Consider the following 27,023-nt stretch of genomic DNA (forward strand, 5'->3'; position numbering starts at 1 on the left):
AAGCGGATCCTCTCTCGTGTGTGTGTGTAGCCCGGAGGAGTGCAGCCCACCCCGGCTCTCTGCCGCCGCTGTGACCGCAAACAGTCGACGGTATCCCCGGTAAAGGCTGCGTCCTGCCCTGGTCCTGCCCCGCTGCCTCCTGGCTGAGTGAAGCCGGCTGAGGGCGGGGTGCAAACAAAGTCTCTGCAAACCGAGCCGTCCCGTCCCATCCCGTCCCGAGCTGCACTGACTGGGGTCAAGCTGGCCGGGGTGAACAAGAGGACTTCTGGTGAGGGCTTTCACAATAAACGCCATATTGTGGAGCAGGTGTTTTTGGAGTAGTGCAAATCATCAAAATAAAAGTGAGGAGGATATTTAAGCAGGTATCTGTTGTGAATTAAAATGCAATTGATGCTTTATTACCCACAGAATATATTATCACTATTATCTTGTGACATACATTGGATATAGTTACTCTGTGTGAAGTGTGAACACATTTTACACATTCCATGGTTCATATCTTGCACATTCCTGTATAAACTAATCTCATGCATTAAAAACAGACATATTTTACATCTTCCTATTTTGCATAATGTTCTGTTATTGTAAATGTTGTATTTCTTGTGATTGTTGCAATAAAAAAAAGATTCCCCCCCTGTAAAATTATGTATGAGTAAACTTACTTCGCAATAAAGATGGTTCCATGTGATATTTACGCACATGTATACACATATATTGATTCATTCATTCGAATGAATTAATTACATATTATATTCATTCATTGCAGTTGGTATTTTCATGCCTCACATTTTGATCAAAAGCTAACAGTACTTTTATTTTGAAGGCAGAATTGCCTGACTCCCGGTCTCACTCTAGCTGTTTCTGGCTGCTTGAAGCAGCAACGGGAGAAATATAATACTATATAATAATATGTACATCAGATGATGGGAATTAAAACTGTATGGTTATTATGTCACAATTTTAAACTTCACACATTTCACACATGAGGTCTAACTGTAGGTCAATTCTAGCCTACAATATCTAACATCCCTCCACACACCCCACAGACAGACAGACAGACAGACAGACAGACAGACAGACAGACAGACAGACAGACAGACAGAGACACACACACACACACACACACACACACACACACACACACACACACACACACACACACACACACACACACACACGCACACGCACACACACACACACACACACACACACACACACACACACACACACACACACACACACACACACACACACACACACACACCTCCCCAGCAGTGTGAGTAAAAGGCCTGGCATGTGAATGGGAGCTGTCTTGTCACTGGTAACAGTGATAACCTGTTCTGCTCCTCAGTCTCTCCTCTCTCTGCTGCTTTGATGAAGCCCACTGAAGTGAGAAATGAGCTCTCTGGATCTCTGGCTGTCTGTCTGGCCTGATGCATCATCACATAATGACTAGAGCAGTCACGGGTTCTCAACCGTTTGACACAAATACCACCTTGGAAATAATAATGAAATATATAGAGGGAGGGAGCCCTGCGTAGTGCGCACCACCAGTGGTACCCGTACCACAGGTTGAGAACCACTGGACTATAGAGGATACTCTCATTTGTGGTCCATTCACAGTGTTAGGGTTACTTTACCAATTGCAGGAAACTAATTTTGTAACACTGCTATGAACTTCTGGAATTATTTACCTGCTTCAGTAAGGCATAAACATTGTGAATGTCTTTAAACGTTCTGTCAAGACTTATCTGAAAAACGAGTTGATGACTGAGAGAAGCTATAATTGTGACACCTCTGAGATCCATTTGTATATTCCATGTGTCATAGATTTTCTTTTCGTTTATAAAGTTGTGTAATGTTTAAGTTTTGATATTTGAAGGACCCCATGTGGAGGCTTTCAGTAGGCCTTTAGTTTTCAACTTTTAGCTACTTTACTGGGCTATCCTTGGATCATTTCGCTTCGATTTTATAATGTGTACAATTTTAAAATGTTACTATTGTTATTGTAATCTGTAATGTATTTGTATTTCTGATCCAAAATAAACTAAACTAGCGGCTCCTGAGATCTATGGGGATCACAGGATCCAAGCTGAGAAAGGCACTTAAACTGCAGATCAGCAATGTATGAAAACTTCTAACCTGTTTGTGAAACAGAATGTGAAACAAACCATCAGGTTAGCACATCAGCACATCAGCACATCAGGGGGTGAAACTGAAAGGGAATGAGTGTGCACATGTTTCATTTCATTCATTTATTGTACTTTACTTGTACAGTAGGTGGCGGTACTATGCACCTAAAAGTTGTTTGCCATCCCTCATTTAATCGAGAGAAGAAGAAGAAGAAGAAGAAGAAGAAGAAGAAGAAGAAGAAGAAGAAGAAGAAGAAGAAGAAGAAGAAGAAGAAGAAGAAGAAGAAGAAGAAGAATCATCATCATCATCTTCAGTCAATCCTACATTTCCCAAGTTGCTCTACACACGCAGGAAGTACGTCATCACGCGTGACCTTGGCTCTCTTCTTCACTTGACGTTATCGTTGTGCAGCAATAAGAAGACAGCATGGCGAATAAAGAGCCTGGTGTAAGTGTTTTCTAACTGCCGCGTGAAGCTGGAGTGTGTGAGACTTCTGTCCGCTGTGGGGTTAGCTGTCTGCTGTCTGTACGCCGGTCCGTGTCATTCTTATCTAATGTGAACGACGTAACGTTACACATGTGAGTCAAGCTAATGAGCTAGCTAGCTAGCTCACTGCTCTCTGTCTAGCAACTTTAGGCTCAACTGAATCCATTGCTAGTTAGAGTGGAATACGTTCAGTATTAAGGAAAATACTCAACTGTTACAGGTGGAATGTAACCTTAGTGTTGGTGAAGCTAATGTTGCCCAACGGTGTTCGTGACATTAGGTAGTGTCTTAGCTTCTCTCGAGTGCAGATACCTAAACGCCAGGGTCCATTTAGAAACATAACAGTTTAATGTTGCCTGGCTTCGGCGAATGTACTGACCTATCAGATTTGGTAGGTCCTAGTCCACCTAACGCTAGTATCTAGAGTTTTTAACAGTAGACCGTTTTCACGGGCGGCATTTTGTGTCGAAAAGGCAGAATAAACACAAGTGCAAGCAAAACACTAACGAGGGTTTCCAAATTACAATCATGGAAGTTTGAAACCCTCATTAGTGTTTTGCTTGCACCTGTGTTTACCCTGACTTTTCGACACAAAATGGCCCACGTGAGAAGGGTCTATTTCAGTTTTTCCTAATAGATCCAGCTGTAATTCCCACAATGTTCTCCCACCAGTAACTATGCACTGCTGTCGGCAGTAACTAATAGAGGGAACAGTGACCCAGTTCTAACGTTAGAACCTGCGATTCTGTTGAAGCTAGGTGCTACAGGATGGATTAGCTGTAAGCCCAATTGAAGAGTGATGGCATAATTCAGAAAGGCTCTTGCGTTGTTCTCCAATATGTCTTTTCTAATGTGTGGTTCATACGATAGGCTCTTTCACACCGGCCTTGAAAGCCGAAAAATGCACGGAAAATAGGATTAGCGCCTCCGATGTGAAAGTCGTGAACGCGCTTTGGTGGACAATTGTTTTACGCCTTTTGTCCCGCCATGGTAGGTAGTAACAGCGCCGGGTTACCTGGCAACCCGCCTCCACTTGAAAGGTCGTCGCAGCGAGCCGGAAAAGGTGCGAATGGTCTGCTCATTCATAAAAAAAAATTACAGGGGAAATCACCTCATGTATCAAGAAAGTGCAGGAGTGAAAGTAAAAAAAGTAGCCTATACAATCATGACTGCAGGGACGCCAGGAGGAATGCTCCGTGCGGTTAGGCTTTATGCTCAAACGATGTTGACATTAGGTAGGCTACAATTAACGGATATAATAATAAGCTTCAGAGGGCTATAGCTGTCTGTGGCGAGTTGGTCTGAGGTTATTCCCTCTCGAAATCAGCTCTGTGCATTCCCTTACAAAAACTACTAACGTTAAGTTGTCATGTGCATTTATAGCCTATACTATTCCCCCGACGAACGTTATGCAGACTGCAGCTGTTTGATATGCGGGCGGTCGTGTATCGTTCCAATTTTAGTAGGACACCATATCGATCTGCCCGCCCACCATGCGAGTGCACTATCCTCCCTGCTCAGCGGACTAGAGGAGGGAAGTCTTGTTGAATGAATTCGTTCATCATACAGTAGCCTAGGCTACACTAACCTATGAAAATATACATTTGGGCTAGGAGGAGCAGGAAATCCCTCCGCTCGCCTTTCAATCTGGGAGCAGGGGATTTCACCTGAAAGTATACAGCAGCACGGTAATGTGGCCGTGCTGCTTGGCTCGTGTGAAAGCAATTTCTGTGGCGAGGCGGCTGGCTTTACGGGACTCCTAAACGGCAATTTTTGCACGATCTGTGTGTGAAAGAGCCTCATGATTTGTGATTTATGTGTGACAACATGGAATGCTATTTTAAGTGTTGACATCCCTTTGTGATTTTCCATTCAAGCCAATCCAATGTAACTCTTCCGTAATTGGTCAGGTCAGGCTGATTGCCTGTGTACCTGTACCTGTGTACCGAGCACTTTGAACTCCAGTCAAACCTGTGTGCTGGCAGATCAACCCTGATGAAGGCAGCTTAGCTGCCGAAACGTGGCTGTTAGTTTCTCCAAATCTCCTTCAACTCAGCATCGGAGCTATGAGTGTGCGGCTACTTTGAGTGTTTTACTAATCGGAAACCTGTGTGTGATGTGTGTGTTTAGGGTCTCCTGCAGCTGCTGAGGCAGATTGCAGGCAGGATGTCATCTGGGCCTCGGGGGGCAGGGCTGGGTGTCAAGCTGCTGATCGGTGCTGGAGCTCTGGCCTACGGAGTGAAGGAAGCCACATACACAGGTACACCTGTCTTCCATCAGCTTAGGAAGCCACATACACGGGTACACCTGTCTTCCATCAGCTTAGGAATCCACATACACGGGTACACCTGTCTTCCATCAGCTTAGGAAGCCACATACACGGGTACACCTGTCTTCCATCAGCTTAGGAAGCCACATACACGGGTACACCTGTCTTCCATAAGCTTAGGAAGCCACATACACGGGTACACCTGTCTTCCATCAGCTTAGGAAGCCACATACACAGGTACACCTGTCTTCCATAAGCTTAGGAAGCCACATACACAGGTACACCTGTCTTCCATCAGCTTAGGAAGCCACATACACGGGTACACCTGTCTTCCATCAGCTTAGGAAGCCACATACACGGGTACACCTGTCTTCCATAAGCTTAGGAAGCCACATACACAGGTACACCTGTCTTCCATCAGCTTAGGAAGCCACATACACGGGTACACCTGTCTTCCATAAGCTTAGGAAGCCACATACACGGGTACACCTGTCTTCCATAAGCTTAGGAAGCCACATACACAGGTACACCTGTCTTCCATCAGCTTAGGAAGCCACATACACGGGTACACCTGTCTTCCATCAGCTTAGGAAGCCACATACACGGGTACACCTGTCTTCCATCAGCTTAGGAAGCCACATACACAGGTACACCTGTCTTCCATCAGCTTAGGAAGCCACATACACAGGTACACCTGTCTTCCATCAGCTTAGGAAGCCACATACACAGGTACACCTGTCTTCCATCAGCTTAGGAAGCCACATACACGGGTACACCTGTCTTCCATCAGCTTAGGAAGCCACATACACGGGTACACCTGTCTTCCATCAGCTTAGGAAGCCACATACACAGGTACACCTGTCTTCCATCAGCTTAGGAAGCCACATACACGGGTACACCTGTCTTCCATCAGCTTAGGCAGCCACATACACTTGGAGCAAAAGTAAAAACGGGCAGAAAGTGTAATCCCTTCGGCTCGGCTATCGCAGAGGCATTATGGTTTCGGGTTGTACGTACGATGTTAAAGGGATATCTCAGGAATCCCTTGACGAAATTTCTTCACATTTGGCTCAAACGTCCACTTGGACTCAAGGATGGAATGATTGCATTTTGTTGGTCAAAGTTCAAGGTCACTGTGACCTCTGGTGCTGGAGACGTCAGGTGACTGTTGTTCTGGTGCTGGAGACGTCATGTGACTTGTTCTGGTGCTGGAGACGTCATGTGACTGTTGTTCTGGTGCTGGAGACGTCATGTGACTGTTCTGGTGCTGGAGACATCAGGTGACTGTTGAGCTCTGTGTAACCTAATGTGTGTTTGCCTCTGTGTGCAGTGGAAGGTGGACAGAGAGCAATCATCTTCAACAGGATTGGAGGGATCGAGCCGAACACGGTTCTGGCTGAGGGACTCCACTTCAGGTACCTCCAGTCCCAGTCGACTTTCAAGTCCTCCACGCTCCAGTCCCAGTAAAAAGGACTGTCCCAAGTCCTCCACGCTCCAGTCCCAGTAAAAAGGGCTGTCCCAAACGATTATTTTCTTCTCGATTAATCTAACAACTATTTTTTTCAATTAGTCGATTCATCTTTTTTTTTCTTATATTCTTTTCTTTCTTTCTTTTTTACTGAACCTCAAATTCAAAAGGATTGCTGACAGATTGTTTAAACTGGAGTAATATGCAGTTAAGATCATCACTGGCAAATACTTGTTTTTTTCCATTAGTGTGGGGCAAGAAAAGTAATCGAAATGATTTAACTTACATTATTTAAGTGCAGGGATGCAAAGTCATTGGTAGTGAAAAAGCTGACAGATACCAGACATAAAACCACTCAGAAATCCTCCTATTTTAGGAGGAAAAAGGTGACTGTCACCTAAAGGTGACTAGTTTACATCCCTGTAAGCGACTAATGTTATACTAACAAACACCACATATGTGTGATCAAAAATTGCATTAAAACCATGGTTAAAACAGGACTGACTGTTGCTGTGTGTTGTCCATCAACAGTTAACAGAGTTTAACATTACAGAGCAGCACATTGTTAACCAACCGTTAATGTCGAGCCCTGCAGGGTTCCCACAGGTCCTTGAATTTGAGAAATAAAAATCAAGTCCTCGAAAGTTTTTGAAAATAGACAGACGAGAAATCGACAAACAAGAGCCTGGCATGTGTCTTAGGAGCCTCCAGATGTTGAACTAGGAGATTAATTAAGACCAGAGTAGCGTCCTCTACGCCCCTACCTGCCTGGTAGGCAAACTGAAGGGGATCTAAAAGGCCATCAACCTGCCCCAATATTTCCTTCTTAACTCATTCATGGCCAGTTTAGGACTGCCAATATTTAGCACAGGCCAAAGATTTTCATAATTGTTGGTCATCTTTCAAGACCCACAGTAAATTATCTATTAGCACCAAAGTGATTTGCAATACCTCAAAATGAAGATGTACGTCTCTGGGTTCACCAGGAGAAAAAAAGTGAGCTTTTAGCATGTTCTGTACTCTACTTATAGCCATTTATATACACCCTGTTTTCACCAAAAAGGTCTCTCTGAGAAGACAAACAGGAGAAAAGGCAATTTTTGTAAAAGACACAATCTCAGGCAGAACTCGCTCTCAATTCTTTTATTTTGAACTGTATTGACATCAGACATGTAAATATTATTCGTTATGACACAAATGACAAAAAAATAATATATATACAGTATATATATATATATACAGTATATACATGAAGTGCTTTTTTTACATTCAACAATACAGTTTACTCAGTGTGAGTGAGTGTGCAGACAGACAGACAGACAGACAGACAGACAGACACACAGACACACACACACACACACACACACACACACACACACACACAGAGAGAGAGTTCTGTCCACAGCTGCTGCTGGATCGCACCTCTTCCCAGGGAACACTACTGATCGCCCCGCAAATTAGCATAGGAGGGGAACACGAAACTGGTCTGAGATCAGCGTCTAGCCTCCTCTGCCTCTTGAGGCTAGGGACCTGATAACATGTCACAGGCTGGGGAAGTCTTTGAACTACGCGCTGTACTAATAAAAACAAAAACACGTCAAACACGTCTTTGGCGTGGATGGCTATTCCTGACAACACGTCAAAGACGTCTTTGGCGGTGAATGAGTTAACTAGCTTCTCAAGCACCTTCATCACCAGAGAGGTGAGAGCCACAGTGGCAGAAGTGCTGGTTTATTCACTAAGGAAATTGAGATCAACAGGACTAAGAGCGCATCACTAGTCTTCTTCATCTGACCTGTTGTGTCCGTCTCTCTCAGGATACCCTGGTTCCAGTATCCCATCATCTACGACATCCGAGCCAGACCCAGGAAGATCTCCTCCCTCACTGGAAGCAAAGGTGAGACCCAGATAGTGTTGCACGGTATACTGAAATTTCCATACTATTTCAATAGTTTTTGTTAAAAATGGTTCGGTAGTGGAAGTTCCCAAAGTTCGATACCATCACTTTAACTAGCCATTGTTGTGCCTTTTAACACATTGAGTGCCACAGCGCTTCAGTAAAATTGTCTGCAGCCTGTGCCAGATTCACTTCCATTCAGTTGAAAACAGCTATAGAATTTTTTCTATTATGGCTATATTGACGGGGCTGGACTTTAACTCATTCAGGGCCAGTTTAGGACTGCCAATATTTAGCACAGGCCAAAGATTTTCATAATTGTTGGTCATCTTTCAAGACCCACAGTAAATTATCTATTAGCACCAGAGTGATTTGCAATACCTCAAAATGAAGATGTACGTCTCTGGGTTCACCAGGAAAAAAAAAGTTAGCTTTTAGCATGTTCTGTACTCTACTTATATCCATTTATATACACCCTGTTTTCACCCAAAATGTCTCTCTCTCAGATGACAAACAGGAGCAAATGCAATTTCTGTAAAATATACATTCTCAAGCAGAACTCGCTCTCAATTCTTTTATTTTGAACTGTATTGACATCAGACATGTAAATACTATTCGTTATGACACAAATGAAAAAAAATAAATATATATATATATATACACATGAAGTGCTTTTTTTTTACATTCAACAATACTGCAGTGTGAGTGAGTGTGCAGACAGACACACAGACAGACAGACACACCGACAGACAGACAGACAGACAGACAGACAGACAGACAGACAGACAGACAGACAGACAGACAGACACACACACACACACACACACACACACACACACAGACACACACACACACGATGCCCCTTCGTTGCGTGATTTCTAACCCCACATAGGATAAGCAATAACCACGCCCTTTGGCGCCGGGATTGGCCAGGAGCAACAGTGGAGCAGAGACACTACACTGGAGGGCACGCAGTCCAGCGATTTCATGAAGCTCTTGAGAACGGGCAGCGGGCTTCTGCCTGCGTGCCTAGCTGTTCGTGTGCTGCTCGTCCATGTCTCCCCCTGTCATATTCTTCCTGCTATCGTTGCCGTTTTCCCCTCGGCTATTCAACACGTCCTCACCGCCCTCTGATCACTGCTGATCGATCATTTCCTCATTCCTCCGATGATCAAACGCATCTGTGGATTACTTTCTCCGGTTTTCTCCGGCTGGCACACAGGAAGGCTGGCACACAGAAAAGCGACCAGCTCCTGCAGCGCGCGAGGGGCGTTTCAATGGGGTTTCTCCTGTCAGCACAAGGCAAGCTCCTTATCCATTTTCTGATATTCCTCCTGCTCAATTTCAAAACAACAGCTGCGGTATGTGTTTGTTCACGTGTTGTCTTAGATGATAGGGACCTGATACCATGTGACAGGCTGGGGAAGTGTTTTAACTACGCCCTGCAGTAATAAAAACAAAAACACGTCAAACACGTCATTGGCCCTCTGGGCTATTCCTGATAAGACGTCAAAGACGTCATTGGCCCTGAATGAGTTAATGAAACATTGAACACTCCTGCTTCTTCCAAAGAAGAAATTTTGTTTCTAGACAGTTCCATTATGAAATGGCAGCCTCTGAAAAAAGTGCACTTTCAAGGGTTTTCTGTCGTTTTTTTTTACTTTCCAAGATATAGTCACTTTTATGAATACCTTTTGCACTCTAATTTCGAGCACATTCACTGACTCTGGCTGGTGTTTTCTGATGTGGTGGCGTGGTGCGGTTTCTGTGCAGCCTGCGTGCCCCCCCCCCCCCCCCCCCCCTCTCCACCTCTGAGCTGCGGGCTCCTCCCACACGCACAGAGTTTGTTTTCTCGACTCCGTTTTTGCCCCGGACAGATCCCAGCGCGCATCAAGGAAATGATGCGCGCTGGCAAACGCGACTGAACGAAAAGGCTTGGCCGTTCGGCTTCAGATGCTGGCTTTCTGGCAGGAAATCGTGTGGAGATAGATAGAAGCATAAGAGCTCAGTTGTGAGCGCGGATGCAGCCGAGCCCACTCTCCGCTGTAGACAGAGCAATATATACGGCTCTGGCTGAAGCATGCATCGGTTTCCTCTTTGATCACGGCTTTCTCCGTTTTCTCCTGCACAAAGTAAGGATCTGAGGTGGGTGGCGCAGCTTCCGTGACGATGTTTAAGGTGGCGCCGTGTGATCCCTTGAAGGGATTCATGCTCACTGGCTAGGTACGACCTTAAACAGCAGAATTATGGAATAATATGAATTATGATTTTAGGACGTCCACAGACGTCCTTGGCACTCCTCGTTACTTTTTTTTAGGACGTGCACAGACGTCCTTGGCACTCAATGTGTTAAAAGGAAGTTGCGCATTTACTCGTTTAAAAGTAACGTTACGCAGCGAGGCAGCATGGACACTAGCGGGGAGACTTCTGCCACTCCCGTAAATATATAGTAATGTTATGTGCAACGTTAACATAAACATCAAGAGAGGAGCCATCACTAACAGCTATGCTTCGTAACAAGCCAATCTGAAAAGCATGTAAACAGCTGTGGTATTAGTGAGAAAGTGGGTAAAAGGGAGAGAGCTGCGAGTGCTTGTGCAGAACTAGTGAACGTTTAGTGCACAGCGGGTAATGAGCTGTGATGAAGAAGATACGTTAGCGAGATTCAAGATTTCAAGATTCAAGATTTTTATTGTCACTCCATGTAGGGATGCAGGGGTTAACCGGTTTGACTATTAACCACGATTTAAAACGTCACGGTTATATAACCGCAGAGGCTCCGCTACACCGTGTGTTTTGTTTCACAACAGTCCGTCAGTTTAAACTCCCATGCGGCGCAGACGGCGCTGGAAGGAGAGGAACCTGTCTCTCTCGCTTCGTTTCCGCACGGACTATTTAGCGGAGGCACCAAACACAGGCAGCTGCCATGTCTCCCAGTAGTAGCCAGTCTGTAGCCTAGCCATGGATGCCAGCCCAACATAAATGTTGCAATACATGTCCCGCAAGGTTTCTGAGATTAGGGGAAAGTCTGAGCTGGTGTTACGTTAAGCCAAACGTGGGGAAGAGGCAGCGGATTTGTTTAGCGTTAACATACAGTCATTGACGTTAACGTTAGCTGTTGTGGCTAATGTTAGCTAGCTGGCCATGGCCTGGCGTACATAGTTCCTCAAGCTCGTTGTGACCAAACATCCCCGCATTTAAAGCACTTCATGCTCCCAGCGCTGGCCTAAACCATAGAGAACCTCATGCTTTACATGAAAAGAAACATCAAGGGTTTGTGTCAACTCCAAAAGCAACCCGCTAACGTTACATGTAGGCCTAATAACGTGAAGCTAACGTAGCTAGCTGCTTGGCAGTCATGATCTGACTGAGACAAGGAAAACAAATGCGCACATTTACATAACAAACACCAGTCAACACCACAGAGTGTCCTTTCTTTAATCCAGAGGGAGCATTTTCCAGTAAAAAGTGAAACGACACATGATGGCTTATAGTGAGGCTTTCCATGCCTGCCCCATCATCACTTCAATAGAACTGACCCCAATGCAAAATTCATTTCAGACGGCACATTTAGTTGCCAGTAACATGCCAATAAGAGTCTAAGTTACTATGCCTTTTGTGTTTTTTTCTGCAGACTAAGCAGCTATAGGCTTTCGCTTCTATAAAGTAATAATAAAATATTTTTTGTATTGAATATTGAGTGATACACTTTACTAATACAATCATATTATATCAGAAATGTTGTTTGTTTTATGTTCACAATAGTGATGTCAGTTAGATTTGATTAGGTCAGAGCCATGGAATATTAAATCATCCATCTTTGCTCACTACATCTGCCCTTTCTTCTTTTTTAATCCCAGGTGTGCATAAAATACAGGTTAAGAACTTATTTTTTTAAATACAAAAATGTGAAAAAGGTAACATAGTATGTTTATCGTATCGGTTATTGGCCAGGAGAATATTTATCGGTTAGCGTAGGCCTATACTATCGGCTGTAAAAATCCATATCGTGCATTAGTATTCCGGAAGGCAGCAACTGTTAAGATTGTGGGGGAAATACAATAAAACCTCTATTTAGAGAATGCTCATGTGATTTTTATACGTCCATAACAATAATCGTGAAACCGTGATAATCGTGGTTTTTTCTCAGACTATAATCGTGGATCAAAAAAAATAATCGTTGCATCCCTAACTCCATGGTACAAGTACCACATGTGAAATTCTTGTGCAGTGGACTCCGTTTACGACATAGTACAAATAGGCAACAAGCAATGAGTAATAGGCAATAAGAAATAGGCATCAATAAGCAATAAGACAGCAATAAGGCAATAAGAAATAGGCATCAATAAGCAATAAGACAAGTCGGTGGCTTATACGACAGTGGCATATTCATTGCACATAGGTGCACATGTCATGTGCATACGTTAGACGTGTTCAGACATTCCAAATTCGACGTTTTATACATACATGTGCAAATAGCATGTACCTTATTAAACATACACTTAAATTTCCAATTAAACGTTAGGCACCTTATTAAACATACACTTAAATTTACAATTAAACGTTAGGCATCCGTAATAGTAGCAGCTGCAGTACGGTACGGTACGACTACTGCACTATTTTGTGCATATTAAGGAGTCTCGTGGCCTGCGGGAAGAAACTGTTCCTCAAGCGATTTGTGCGTGTTTTTTAGGGATGCACCGATATGAAAATTTTGGCCGATGCCGATAACCGATATTAACATTGCTGTTATGGCCGATAACCGATATTTACCGATGTCGATATGATCTGTATAAAACCACATTTTTACGATCATCACATTTTGTACATACTGAAAAACACATGTTAACACTGAATTTGAAAAAGTTATGCATTTCTTTATTTGGAAAACCTTTGGAAAAGCCCATAAATCATAGATTTACTGCATTATTTCATATCAATGTGAAGAATTTGGCTGATAATGATAACCGATATTAACATTGCAACATCTGACCGATACCGATATGACCGATATGTTAAAAAATGACTAACATCGGCCGATACCGATATGATTGCCGATATATCGTGCATCCCTAGTGTTTTTGGAGCCCTGTATCTCCTCCCTGAGGGTAGCAGGGAGAACAGGCTGTTGTGGGGATGGTTTGTGTCTTTGATGATCTTCAGGGACCTCCTGAGGCACCGCTGGTTGTACAGTTCGTGCAGTTCTGGCAGTTCACCTCCTGTTACGTGCTGGGCCGCGCGCCTCACTCTTCTTAGTGCCCTGCGGTCCATGGTGGTACAGTTCCCGTACCAGGCGGTGAAGCCGCCTGTCAGCAGGCTTTCAATGGTGCCTCTGTAGAAGTCCCCGAGGATTTCTTTCCTCAGCCCGAATTTCTTCAGGCGCCTGAGTCCGTGTAGTCGCTGTTGGGCCTTTTTGACAACAGTGGCGGTGTGGCCGGCCCAGGTCAGGTCCTGGTGGATGTTGACTCCCAGGTACTTGAAGCTGTCCACCCTTTCCACCACTGTGCCGTTGATGGTGATTGGGGGGTGTGCGCCCCCCCCTCTCCTGTAGTCTACAATGATCTCCTTGGTCTTGGAGACGTTCAGAGAGAGGTGGTTGTCCTGGCACCATTGTTCCAGGACCCCCACCTCCTCTCTGTAGGCTGTCTCGTCGCCCCCCGAGATCAGCCCCACGACCGCTGTGTCGTCTGCAAACTTCACAATTGTGTTTGAAGTTTGAGTCGCCATGCAGTCGTGGGTGTAGAGGTCGTACCAGAAGGGGCTGGAGACGCACCCCTGGGGCGCTCCTATGCTAATGGTCAGTGGGGAGGAGGTGAGGTTGCCCACCCTCACCACCTGGCGGCGGTCTGTCAGGAAATCCAGGATCCAGTCGCACATTGCCGTGTTTAGTCCCAGATCCCTGAGTTTGCTTACCAGCCTGGAGGGTACTATGGTGTTGAATGCTGAGCTGTAGTCCACGAACAGCATTCTTACATAGGTGTCCTTCGCCTCCAGGTGGGACAGGGCGGTGTGGAGCACGTGTGCTACTGCATCCGCTGTGCTCCTGTTGGGGCGGTATGCAAATTGTAGCGGGTCGTGGTCCGGGGGGAGTGTGGGGCGGATCTTTGATATGACCAGCTTCTCAAAGCACTTGCTGGCTATTGGCGTGAGGGCTATTGGGCGCCAGTCGTTGAGGCTGGTCACTTTTTGCTGTTTGGGAATGGGGATGATTGTTGTTGCTTTGCTTTGTTTCTCTGGCAGAGGGGTCGAATCTAGCGTAGAACGCGTTGAGTTCATCCGGTAGGGTGGGTGACGTGCTGGGGTTCTGTCGTTTCACCTCTTTGAAGTCTGTAGCAGCATGGAGGCCTTTCCACAGGTGTCTGGGGTTGTTGGTGTCCAGTTTTGACTCCAGCTGCCTTCCGTAGTCTTTCTGTGCTTTTTTTAATAGCGGTCCGGAGGGCATATTGTGCCTGCTTGTATTGATCTGGTGTGCCTGAACTGTAGGCGGTGGTCCTGGCGTGCAGGGCAGCCTTGACCTCGCTGTTGATCCAGGGTTTCTGGTTGGGCATTATTTTGACTTTCTTTGTCGGGACTATGTCGTCGGTACACTTCTTAATGAAGCATGACACCGTCTCTGCGTACGCGCCCAGGTCTCCTGCCACTCTGAACTCCTCCCATGCTACTTGGTCAAAACAGTCCCTCAGGATGTCGTCTGATTGGTCTGACCAGCAGTGGGCGGTTCGGAATGCTGGGGGCTGTTTTTTCAGTTTGTGTTGATACCTGGGCAACAGCAGAATGGAGGCGTGATCTGATTTGCCAAAGGGTGGACGGGGTACGGCCTTGTAGCTGTGGCGGATATTTGTATAACATTTATCCAGTGTGTTATTGGCTCGAGTGGGGAAGTGAACATGCTGGTGCAGCGTTGGCATTCTTCCTTTCAGGTTTGCTTTGTTAAAATCCCCGGTCACTACCAGGGCCATTTCTGGTTGTTTTGTCTCATGTGCGCTGATCGCTCGTTGCAGCTCTTTCAGCGCAGCCGTGGTGTTTGCTTGTGGGGAGATGTATACACCCATCACGGTTACTGTACTGAATTCTCGAGGACTCCAGAACGGCACGCATTGGAGCATTACATATTCTAGGTCCTCCGAGCAGTATCTTCCTATGACTGTGTTGTTCACGCACCAGTTTTCATTAATCATAAGACAAACGCCCCCTCCCTTCTTCTTACCGGATCGTTCGTTTCTGTCTCCTCTGAATACACTGAATCCTGGTAACGCGATAGAGTGGTCCGTTGTGTCAGGAGTAAGCCAGGTTTCCGTTAGGCACAGAACATTGCATCGCGCTATGTCTTTTTGGTATTTTGCACGTGCTCTTAGTTCACAAAGTTTATTTTCACGATTGAACATTTGCCAGAAGTATACTGGGGAGAGATGGTTTATCCGCGCGATGAACCGGGTTGAGACGAAGAAAACACTATCGCAGCTGCAGCAGCCCAGCATATATATATATATATATATATATATATATATATATTCACTAGCGTTCGGGACCGGAACTCTTATATTCGGCGGTACAATAACAGAGCGGCACTGCGCAGAGGCGGAAGGCCCGGACGGAAGATTTGCGATGTACAGGAAGCCTAAAAAAAAGGGTACGGCTGTCCCAGAGTCTATTTACCTGCTGAAATAGACTCTGGGTTCCCAGATTGCTTTTGTAGCGACGCATTACAGATGTCCCTATATGCCACACTCGTGTGCTTTACTGAGGCACCCTGAAGGCATCATGTGCAGGAGGCAGGCTATTTACTGGAGTCTGGAGGATATGGCTGCTGGGCTGCTGCAGCTGCGATAGTGTTTTCTTATATATATATATATATATAGAGTGAACGCTAGTGAATATATCAGAATTTTGACGTTTAGCATTCAAAATAAAAGCGAAGCAATGTATGTTTTTAAAAGGCACCGCTGCACGGAAGTGATGTGTCCTGTGTCAAAACTGTTCTCAGATCAGTCCTGCTGTCTGATCCCGTCGTCTTACTGATGTATTTCTCCTCCTCTCTTTTCAACTGAGACATTTGAGTCAAAACGTTGTCCGTTTCTCTCTGACCTCTGACCTCTTGCCCGCAGACCTGCAGATGGTCAACATCGCCCTGCGTGTTCTGTCCCGTCCGCTGGCGTCCAAACTGCCCGTCATGTACCAGCAGCTGGGCACGGACTACGACGAGCGCGTGCTGCCCTCCATCGTCAACGAGGTGCTGAAGAGTGTGGTGGCCAAGTTCAACGCCTCACAGCTCATCACACAGAGAGCACAGGTACATGATGTCACACACAGAGAGCACAGGTACATGATGTCACACACAGAGAGCACAGGTACATGATGTCACACACAGAGAGCACAGGTACATGATGTCACACACAGAGAGCACAGGTACATGATGTCACACACAGAGAGCACAGGTACATGATGTCACACACAGAGAGCACAGGTACATGATGTCACACACAGAGAGCACAGGTACATGATGTCACACACAGAGAGCACAGGTACATGATGTCACACACAGAGAGCACAGGTACATGATGTCACACACAGAGAGCACAGGTACATGATGTCACACACAGAGAGCACAGGTACATGATGTCACACACAGAGAGCACAGGTACACGATGTCACACACAGAGAGCACAGGTACATGATGTCACACACAGAGAGCACAGGTACATGATGTCACACACAGAGAGCACAGGTACATGATGTCACACACAGAGAGCACAGGTACATGATGTCACACACAGAGAGCACAGGTACATGATGTCACACACGGAGAGCACAGGTACATGATGTCACACACAGAGAGCACAGGTACATGATGTCACACACAGAGAGCACAGGTACATGATGTCACACACGGAGAGCACAGGTACATGATGTCACACACAGAGAGCACAGGTACATGATGTCACACACAGAGAGCACAGGTACATGATGTCACACACAGAGAGCACAGGTACATGATGTCATTTAGCCTCACAGCTCATCACACAGAGAGCACAGGTACATGATGTCACACACGGAGAGCACAGGTACATGATGTCACACACAGAGAGCACAGGTACATGATGTCACACACAGAGAGCACAGGTACATGATGTAATTTAGCCTCACAGCTCATCACACAGAGAGCACAGGTACATGATGTCACACACAGAGAGCACAGGTACATGATGTCACACACGGAGAGCACAGGTACATGATGTCACACACAGAGAGCACAGGTACATGATGTCACACACAGAGCACAGGTACATGATGTCACACACGGAGAGCACAGGTACATGATGTCACACACAGAGAGCACAGGTACATGATGTCACACACAGAGAGCACAGGTACATGATGTCACACACAGAGAGCACAGGTACATTATGTAATTTAGCCTCACAGCTCATCACACAGAGAGCACAGGTACATGATGTCACACACGGAGAGCACAGGTACATGATGTCACACACAGAGAGCACAGGTACATGATGTCACACACGGAGAGCACAGGTACATGATGTCACACACGGAGAGCACAGGTACATGATGTCACACACAGAGAGCACAGGTACATGATGTCATTTAGCCTCACAGCTCATCACACAGAGAGCACAGGTACATGATGTCATTTAGCAGACGCTTTTATCCAAAAGGACTTACAATATCACATGTCAACAGTAGAGAAATCAACTATGCAACACAGTCTATGACAGCTAAGACTTTGTGAAGGAATAGAGTAGCATTTTTTTAAATATGCGAATTGGTGAGTTGACCTGGTCCCCGTTAGCAGGGAGCTGAAGCTGGCTGTGCAAACAGAACAGTGAAGTGGGACAACATGCAGCAAGGTGGCAATTTCAGAAACCACTTCATAACAACAATCAATAGCACACCAGTCTCATGAAACCACTTCATAACAACAATCAATAGCACACCAGTCTCATGAAACCACTTCATAACAACAATCAATAGCACACCAGTCTCATGAAACCACTTCATAACAACAATCAATAGCACACCAGTCTCATGAAACCACTTCATAACAACGATCAATAGCACACCAGTCTCATGAAACCACTTTATAACAACGATCAATAGCACACCAGTCTCATGAAACCACTTTATAACAACGATCAATAGCACACCAGTCTCATGAAACCACTTTATAACAACGATCAATAGCACACCAGTCTCATGAAACCACTTTATAACAACGATCAATAGCACACCAGTCTCATGAAACCACTTTATAACAACGATCAATAGCACACCAGTCTCATGAAACCACTTTATAACAACGATCAATAGCACACCAGTCTCATGAAACCACTTTATAACAACGATCAATAGCACACCAGTCTCATGAAACCACTTTATAACAACGATCAATAGCACACCAGTCTCATGAAACCACTTTATAACAACGATCAATAGCACACCAGTCTCATGAAACCACTTTATAACAACGATCAATAGCACACCAGTCTCATGAAACCACTGGTTCAGGACCGCAATAAAAAAGGAGACGTCTTGGAAGTGAGCGAGGATGTAGAACTGGCACACACGGATTCTGGTTCCTGCCATTGCGCATTTGTCACGCCCCCAGGTCCAGAAACCTCACTAACAGCTTCAGACTAGCTTCAGTCCAGAAACCTCACTAACAGCTCCAGACTAGCTTCAGTCCAGAAACCTCACTAACAGCTCCAGACTAGCTTCAGGCTCTCTCTTTGGCCACAGCTGTCTTTCTGTTGTGCATGACTGACAGCAGCGTTAGCCAATCAGCGCCCGTGATTGGATTTTCAACTGGAGAAAATGCACTTGCATGTGTCCTCGTGTCACACTTGCATGTGACGATGCCAGACCAGGAACAGCCAAATCCACAACTGTGGAGTGGGCGGGACTTGGAAGGTCTGGAGCCAGGCTACCCCTGTGTGACTGATGTTGACTGATCAATTAACTGCCAAGTCACCTAGGAAGCTTCAGCCTGCTACAACCAATAGGCTCGTTAACGCTTCTCCATGCTGGCCCTATGCTAGGTTTCACCTAGCCTTTTTCTTTCTTTTGGCTGATCCGATACATCTCACACTCTCTCTCTGTCTCTCTATTATACTTGAATATTGGGTGGATGTGTACTTTATCTCACCCTGTTATATCTTTGCTTTCGTCCGTGGCTGTACCCCATCTAGCCACAACCCAGGGATGCCTGACGCACGTGCTCCTGGGCCAGATTTTTAAGTGCCCCCAAAATTGTGTAAATTCCCCCATTTTTACCCAACAAAATATGTGTTTGTTTCCTACACTGGCTCCGGGGTCCAAACCCATTCAAATAGGTACGGTGTGGGAGCAGTAACGTTGTGTGTCTCCTCTCTCAGGTGTCCCTGCTGATTCGGAGGGATCTTTTTGAGCGGGCGAAAGACTTCAACATCATCCTGGACGACGTGGCCATCACCGAGCTCAGCTTCAGCCGCGAGTACACGGCCGCCGTGGAGGCCAAGCAAGTCGGTAAGGAGACGCACACACGGGGACACATGGGAGACGGGCTCACATGGGGGACGGGGACACACGCACAGGGACACATGGGACGGGGACACATGGGAATGCAGTTGATTTTACCATCCCGTTAAAGTTGAGCTGAAATGAAAATTGACGATTTTAGATCTCATCCCTCGTCATAGATTATGCACATTTAACAATGTATGCCAATAGATTCTTTGGATTTTTTACAGTATATCAAAATTCATCAACCATCTTTTCTGAATGTAAAATGAAAATGTACAGAGTGCATGTACTAACCAAGTTCAACCAATAATATCATGACATCCGGCAGCTGTCACTCAATCTGCAACTGTCACTCTCCGGCAACTGTGCGGTGGGTGCGCTGCTGACACAGAGCTAACGTTAACTCACCTGGGTCAAACGTGTACGGCTTCACTCCCAGGACAAACTAGTCGTCCTCTCCCTCGTCTCCACCTGCAGCAGCTCGAGGGTTAACATGACGATAACGGGAGAGATGAAAGGGGGACGGGGTAGTCAAACTCATCACTGTCAGACTCTATATTTGTTTTGGTTTGTTCTGACGCACCCACTCTTGAACGGCCCAATCAAACTCCTCAAAACGTGATCGACAACGCTGTTGTCCATTCAAATTCCTCCCAGTCTATGGTCCCGCTCTGCTCCCGCCTACAGTCAACGTTTCCCTCTGAAATAAAGTTTCTCAAAGTCAAGGAAGGATCTTCGTTTGGCTCAATTTCAAGGATGTTCGGTCATCAGAGAGTTCTGTTCTAATGTCCCCATCCTACAAAGCACTGCATCCTCAGGAGAGACACTCTGTGAGGATGCTCATGTGTGCACTCGGCGCACGTGAAGTACCCACAATTCTATGCGGACGGATGAAATGATTGCTTCCAGCTGGGTCTTTTTCCTTTATTCTTCTTTTTTTTTGTTTAATCATATATTTGGATAGGGACAGATAAACATACATATAACATTTACTGATGTCATGTATCACAGCATTTGTAGCCTAAGCTCATTTGCAATGGCCATCCCTAGATGTTATTAAAAGCACCTGTGACCATGATGCACTCGCACACTCGCTAGCCTGTTTCAAATGTTTGCTCTTCCAATGTGAGGAAGGACTTGTGCCTACAGAGGCCGGAAGTGACTAGGAAGGACTCGTGCCTACAGGGGCAGGAAGTGACTAGGAAGGATGCTACAAAGCATCTCTTCCCCTATGGTGTTTAATGTTTTTTTTGTATATGTCCCTGCCAAATAAACTGATAAAATAAAATAAATAAACGTCAAAATGTTATCCATGGACAAGGAGTTTATAGCCTATAGGTCTGGAGCCCAGGAAGTGACTAGGAAGGACTTGTGCCTACAGAGGCAGGAAGTGACTAGGAAGGACTCGTGCCTACAGAGGCCGGAAATGACTAGGAATGACTTGTCCCTACAGAGGCAGGAAGTGACTAGGAAGGACTCGTGCCTACAGAGGCAGGAAGTGACTAGGAAGGACTCGTGCCTACAGAGGCAGGAAGTGACTAGGAAGGACTCGTGCCTACAGAGGTAGGAAGTGACTATGAAGGACTCGTGCCTACAGAGGCAGGAAGTGACTATGAAGGACTCGTGCCTACAGAGGCAGGAAGTGACTATGAAGGACTCGTGCCTACAGAGGCAGGAAGTGACTAGGAAGGACTTGTGCCTACAGAGGCAGGAAGTGACTAGGAAGGACTCGTGCCTACAGAGGCCGGAAGTGACTAGGAATGACTCGTGCCTACAGAGGCCGGAAGTGACTAGGAATGACTTGTCCCTACAGAGGCAGGAAGTGACTAGGAAGGACTTGTGCCTACAGAGGCAGGAAGTGACTAGGAAGGACTCGTGCCTACAGAGGCAGGAAGTGACTAGGAAGGACTCGTGCCTACAGAGGCAGGAAGTGACTATGAAGGACTCGTGCCTAAAGAGGCAGGAAGTGACTAGGAAGGACTTGTGCCTACAGAGGCAGGAAGTGACTAGGAAGGACTCGTGCCTACAGAGGCAGGAAGTGACTAGGAAGGACTTGTGCCTACAGAGGCAGGAAGTGACTAGGAAGGACTTGTGCCTACAGAGGCAGGAAGTGACTAGGAAGGACTTGTCCCTACAGAGGCAGGAAGTGACTAGGAAGGACTCGTGCCTACAGAGGCAGGAAGTGACTAGGAAGGACTCGTGCCTACAGAGGCAGGAAGTGACTAGGAAGGACTCGTGCCTACAGAGGCCGGAAATGACTAGGAATGACTTGTCCCTACAGAGGCAGGAAGTGACTAGGAAGGACTCGTGCCTACAGAGGCAGGAAGTGACTAGGAAGGACTCGTGCCTACAGAGGCAGGAAGTGACTAGGAAGGACTCGTGCCTACAGAGGTAGGAAGTGACTATGAAGGACTCGTGCCTACAGAGGCAGGAAGTGACTATGAAGGACTCGTGCCTACAGAGGCAGGAAGTGACTATGAAGGACTCGTGCCTACAGAGGCAGGAAGTGACTAGGAAGGACTTGTGCCTACAGAGGCAGGAAGTGACTAGGAAGGACTCGTGCCTACAGAGGCCGGAAGTGACTAGGAATGACTCGTGCCTACAGAGGCCGGAAGTGACTAGGAATGACTTGTCCCTACAGAGGCAGGAAGTGACTAGGAAGGACTTGTGCCTACAGAGGCAGGAAGTGACTAGGAAGGACTCGTGCCTACAGAGGCAGGAAGTGACTAGGAAGGACTCGTGCCTACAGAGGCAGGAAGTGACTATGAAGGACTCGTGCCTAAAGAGGCAGGAAGTGACTAGGAAGGACTTGTGCCTACAGAGGCAGGAAGTGACTAGGAAGGACTCGTGCCTACAGAGGCAGGAAGTGACTAGGAAGGACTTGTGCCTACAGAGGCAGGAAGTGACTAGGAAGGACTTGTGCCTACAGAGGCAGGAAGTGACTAGGAAGGACTTGTCCCTACAGAGGCAGGAAGTGACTAGGAAGGACTCGTGCCTACAGAGGCAGGAAGTGACTAGGAAGGACTCGTGCCTACAGAGGCAGGAAGTGACTAGGAAGGACTTGTGCCTACAGAGGCAGGAAGTGACTAGGAAGGACTTGTGCCTACAGAGGTAGGGAGTGACTAGGAAGGACTCGTGCCTACAGAGGCAGGAAGTGACTAGGAAGGACTTGTCCCTACAGAGGCAGGAAGTGACTAGGAAGGACTCGTGCCTACAGAGGCAGGAAGTGACTAGGAAGGACAAGTCCTGCCGAGGAAGGATCCTTGACATTGAGAAACGGTGAACGTCACAATAAGGAAGTTAAAACTCTAAACAGAATAAAAACAACACCTAAGTGGGTCGTTCCACCCTAAAGCACAGCACACCTTACTGTCCTTCAGACCTTACTTACTGTCCTTGACAACACAGCTTTTCAGATTAAGCTTTTATCCAAAGTGCCTTCCACAACTATGAGTGCAGACCGGTTTAGTAAGGGCGGTCACCGGTCATAGTCAACTCAAGTTTATTTATATAGCCCTATTTCACAAGCATGTCACAAAGGACTACATACTGTGTGTAGCTAGATCTAACTAAACTAGGGATGTTCATCAATTATCGAAAATCGATAATCGATCGTTAAGGATTGGAATCGATCCTGTGGCATTTGGATCGATTTTTTAATTATTGAAGAATTTTTTTTTTTTTTTTTTTTTTTTTTTTTGACTAGGTTTGGGGGGAATTCGTTCCTCCTCGCCCCACTCCATTGCACAGCCGACTAACGTGAGGTGGAGCTTCATATAGTCTCTAGTTTTCTGGCTGGGCACGGGCCTTTGTGCCAACAAAACTGTTTTAAACATGGGAAATTCACACCGGCATGCGCCGGGGACAGCAGTGTTGGAGAGGAGACACATTGAAATAAAGAGTTCATTGAGGAGAACACGTTGTCTTTCGTATTTTCTGCCATAGGCATTCATTTTGTAAAAAAAAATTGAAAATATTGAAAATATTGAAAATTTTCTAAGTATTAATAAAATCGATGATCGATAATTGATCGTTAATATTCACCGATTATCGATTTTGGAAAATTTTCAAAATGAACATCCCTAAACTAAACACAGTGTGTGTAGCTAGATCTAACTAAACACAATGTGTGTAGCTAGATCTAACTAAACACAATGTGTGTAGCTAGATCTAACTAAACACCATGTGTGTTCCCTCAGCCCTCCAAGTGCCCTCTTTCTGTTCCCTCAGCCCTCCAAGTAGGGCTGTGAATCTTCACTGGCCTCACGATTCGATTCGATTGCGATTCAGAGGGCTTCGATTCGAGTATGATTATCGATGCATCACTTTTTTCCGCAATACATGATTTATTTTTTCTCACTTTCTTTTTTCTCACTGTGTGACTACCGGTACTTTTAAAATAAAAGTACATTTGGAATTGCATTGTATTATGATCCATAATTAAAATAAACAACTGCATGTACTTCCATTATATTTTATTTTATTATAAAAAAAATTAAATAAAAAGCATTTTTTTGACATTTGTGAATCGATGCAGAATCGTGCACGTTCGCATCGCGATGCATCTTAGAATCGATTATTTTTGACACCCCTACCTCCATGTGCCCTCTTCCTGTTCCCTCATCCCTCCAAGTGCCCTCTTCCTGTTCCCTCATCCCTCCAAGTGCCCTCTTCCTGTTCCCTCATCCCTCCAAGTGCCCTCTTCCTGTTCCCTCATCCCTCCAAGTGCCCTCTTCCTGTTCCCTCATCCCTCCAAGTGCCCTCTTTCAGTTCCCTCATCCCTCCAAGTGCCCTCTTTCTGTTCCCTCAACCCTCTAAGTGCCCTCTTCCTGTTCCCTCATCCCTCCAAGTGCCCTCTTCCTGTTCCCTCAACCCTCTAAGTGCCCTCTTCCTGTTCCCTCATCCCTCCAAGTGCCCTCTTCCTGTTCCCTCAACCCTCCAAGTGCCCTCTTCCTGTTCCCTCATCCCTCCAAGTGCCCTCTTTCTGTTCCCTCAACCCTCTAAGTGCCCTCTTCCTGTTCCCTCATCCCTCCAAGTGCCCTCTTCCTGTTCCCTCATCCCTCCAAGTGCCCTCTTTCAGTTCCCTCATCCCTCCAAGTGCCCTCTTTCTGTTCCCTCAACCCTCTAAGTGCCCTCTTCCTGTTCCCTCATCCCTCCAAGTGCCCTCTTCCTGTTCCCTCATCCCTCCAAGTGCCCTCTTCCTGTTCCCTCATCCCTCCAAGTGCCCTCTTCCTGTTCCCTCATCCCTCCAAGTGCCCTCTTCCTGTTCCCTCATCCCTCCAAGTGCCCTCTTCCTGTTCCCTCATCCCTCCAAGTGCCCTCTTCCTGTTCCCTCATCCCTCCAAGTGCCCTCTTCCTGTTCCCTCATCCCTCCAAGTGCCCTCTTCCTGTTCCCTCATCCCTCCAAGTGCCCTCTTTCAGTTCCCTCATCCCTCCAAGTGCCCTCTTCCTGTTCCCTCATCCCTCCAGTGCCCTCTTCCTGTTCCCTCATCCCTCCAAGTGCCCTCTTTCAGTTCCCTCATCCCTCCAAGTGCCCTCTTCCTGTTCCCTCATCCCTCCAGTGCCCTCTTCCTGTTCCCTCATCCCTCCAAGTGCCCTCTTTCAGTTCCCTCATCCCTCCAAGTGCCCTCTTTCAGTTCCCTCAACCCTCCAAGTGCCCTCTTTCAGTTCCCTCAACCCTCCAAGTGCCCTCTTTCAGTTCCCTCATCCCTCCAAGTGCCCTCTTTCAGTTCCCTCAACCCTCCAAGTGCCCTCTTCCTGTTCCCTCAACCCTCCAAGTGCCCTCTTCCTGTTCCCTCATCCCTCCAAGTGCCCTCTTCCTGTTCCCTCATCCCTCCAAGTGCCCTCTTCCTGTTCCCTCATCCCTCCAAGTGCCCTCTTCCTGTTCCCTCATCCCTCCAAGTGCCCTCTTCCTGTTCCCTCATCCCTCCAAGTGCCCTCTTTCAGTTCCCTCATCCCTCCAAGTGCCCTCTTCCTGTTCCCTCATCCCTCCAGTGCCCTCTTCCTGTTCCCTCATCCCTCCAAGTGCCCTCTTCCTGTTCCCTCATCCCTCCAAGTGCCCTCTTTCAGTTCCCTCATCCCTCCAAGTGCCCTCTTCCTGTTCCCTCATCCCTCCAGTGCCCTCTTCCTGTTCCCTCATCCCTCCAAGTGCCCTCTTTCAGTTCCCTCATCCCTCCAAGTGCCCTCTTTCAGTTCCCTCAACCCTCCAAGTGCCCTCTTTCAGTTCCCTCAACCCTCCAAGTGCCCTCTTTCAGTTCCCTCAACCCTCCAAGTGCCCTCTTTCAGTTCCCTCAACCCTCCAAGTGCCCTCTTTCAGTTCCCTCAACCCTCCAAGTGCCCTCTTCCTGTTCCCTCAACCCTCCAAGTGCCCTCTTCCTGTTCCCTCATCCCTCCAAGTGCCCTCTTTCAGTTCCCTCAGCCCTCCAAGTGCCCTCTTTCAGTTCCCTCATCCCTCCAAGTGCCCTCTTTCAGTTCCCTCATCCCTCCAAGTGCCCTCTTTCTGTTCCCTCATCCTTCCAAGTGCCCTCTTTCAGTTCCCTCAGCCCTCCAAGTGCCCTCTTTCAGTTCCCTCATCCCTCCAAGTGCCCTCTTTCAGTTCCCTCAGCCCTCCAAGTGCCCTCTTTCAGTTCCCTCATCCCTCCAAGTGCTCTCTTTCAGTTCCCTCATCCCTCCAAGTGCCCCCTTTCAGTTCCCTCAGCCCTCCAAGTGCCCTCTTTCAGTTCCCTCATCCCTCCAAGTGCCCTCTTTCTGTTCCCTCATCCCTCCAAGTGCCCTCTTCCTGTTCCCTCATCCCTCCAAGTGCCCTCTTTCTGTTCCCTCATCCCTCCATGTGCCCTCTTTCTGTTCCCTCAGCCCTCCAAGTGCTCTCTTTCAGTTCCCTCATCCCTCCATGTGCCCTCTTTCAGTTCCCTCATCCCTCCATGTGCCCTCTTTCAGTTCCCTCATCCCTCCATGTGCCCTCTTTCAGTTCCCTCATCCCTCCATGTGCCCTCTTTCAGTTCCCTCATCCCTCCATGTGCCCTCTTTCTGTTCCCTCATCCCTCCAAGTGCCCTCTTTCAGTTCCCTCATCCCTCCATGTGCCCTCTTTCAGTTCCCTCATCCCTCCATGTGCCCTCTTTCTGTTCCCTCAGCCCTCCAAGTGCTCTCTTTCAGTTCCCTCATCCCTCCAAGTGCCCTCTTTCAGTTCCCTCATCCCTCCAAGTGCCCTCTTTCAGTTCCCTCAACCCTCCAAGTGCCCTCTGTCTGTTCCCTC

At 46.8% G+C, this 27,023-nt stretch overlaps 1 protein-coding gene across 2 annotated transcripts in view; it reads left to right on the plus strand.

The window, feature by feature from the left end:
- Positions 1 to 2,481: 2,481 nt before the first annotated feature.
- phb2a (prohibitin 2a) overlaps positions 2,482 to 27,023 on the plus strand; it is a 37,821-nt gene continuing 13,279 nt past the window's right edge. Inside the window, exons 1-6 of one of the 2 annotated variants that reach the window (XM_083659536.1) lie at positions 2,482 to 2,580; positions 4,750 to 4,879; positions 6,219 to 6,303; positions 8,174 to 8,253; positions 16,359 to 16,543; positions 19,644 to 19,773. In XM_083659536.1, the coding sequence (XP_083515662.1) occupies positions 2,560 to 2,580; positions 4,750 to 4,879; positions 6,219 to 6,303; positions 8,174 to 8,253; positions 16,359 to 16,543; positions 19,644 to 19,773 (631 nt within the window). In that variant the 5' untranslated portion in view covers positions 2,482 to 2,559. The other variant, XM_083659537.1, reaches the window with a different exon arrangement.

The sequence above is a fragment of the Poromitra crassiceps genome (genome assembly GCF_964638095.1).
Source record: "Poromitra crassiceps genome assembly, chromosome: 23".
Lineage (NCBI taxonomy): Eukaryota > Metazoa > Chordata > Actinopteri > Beryciformes > Melamphaidae > Poromitra > Poromitra crassiceps.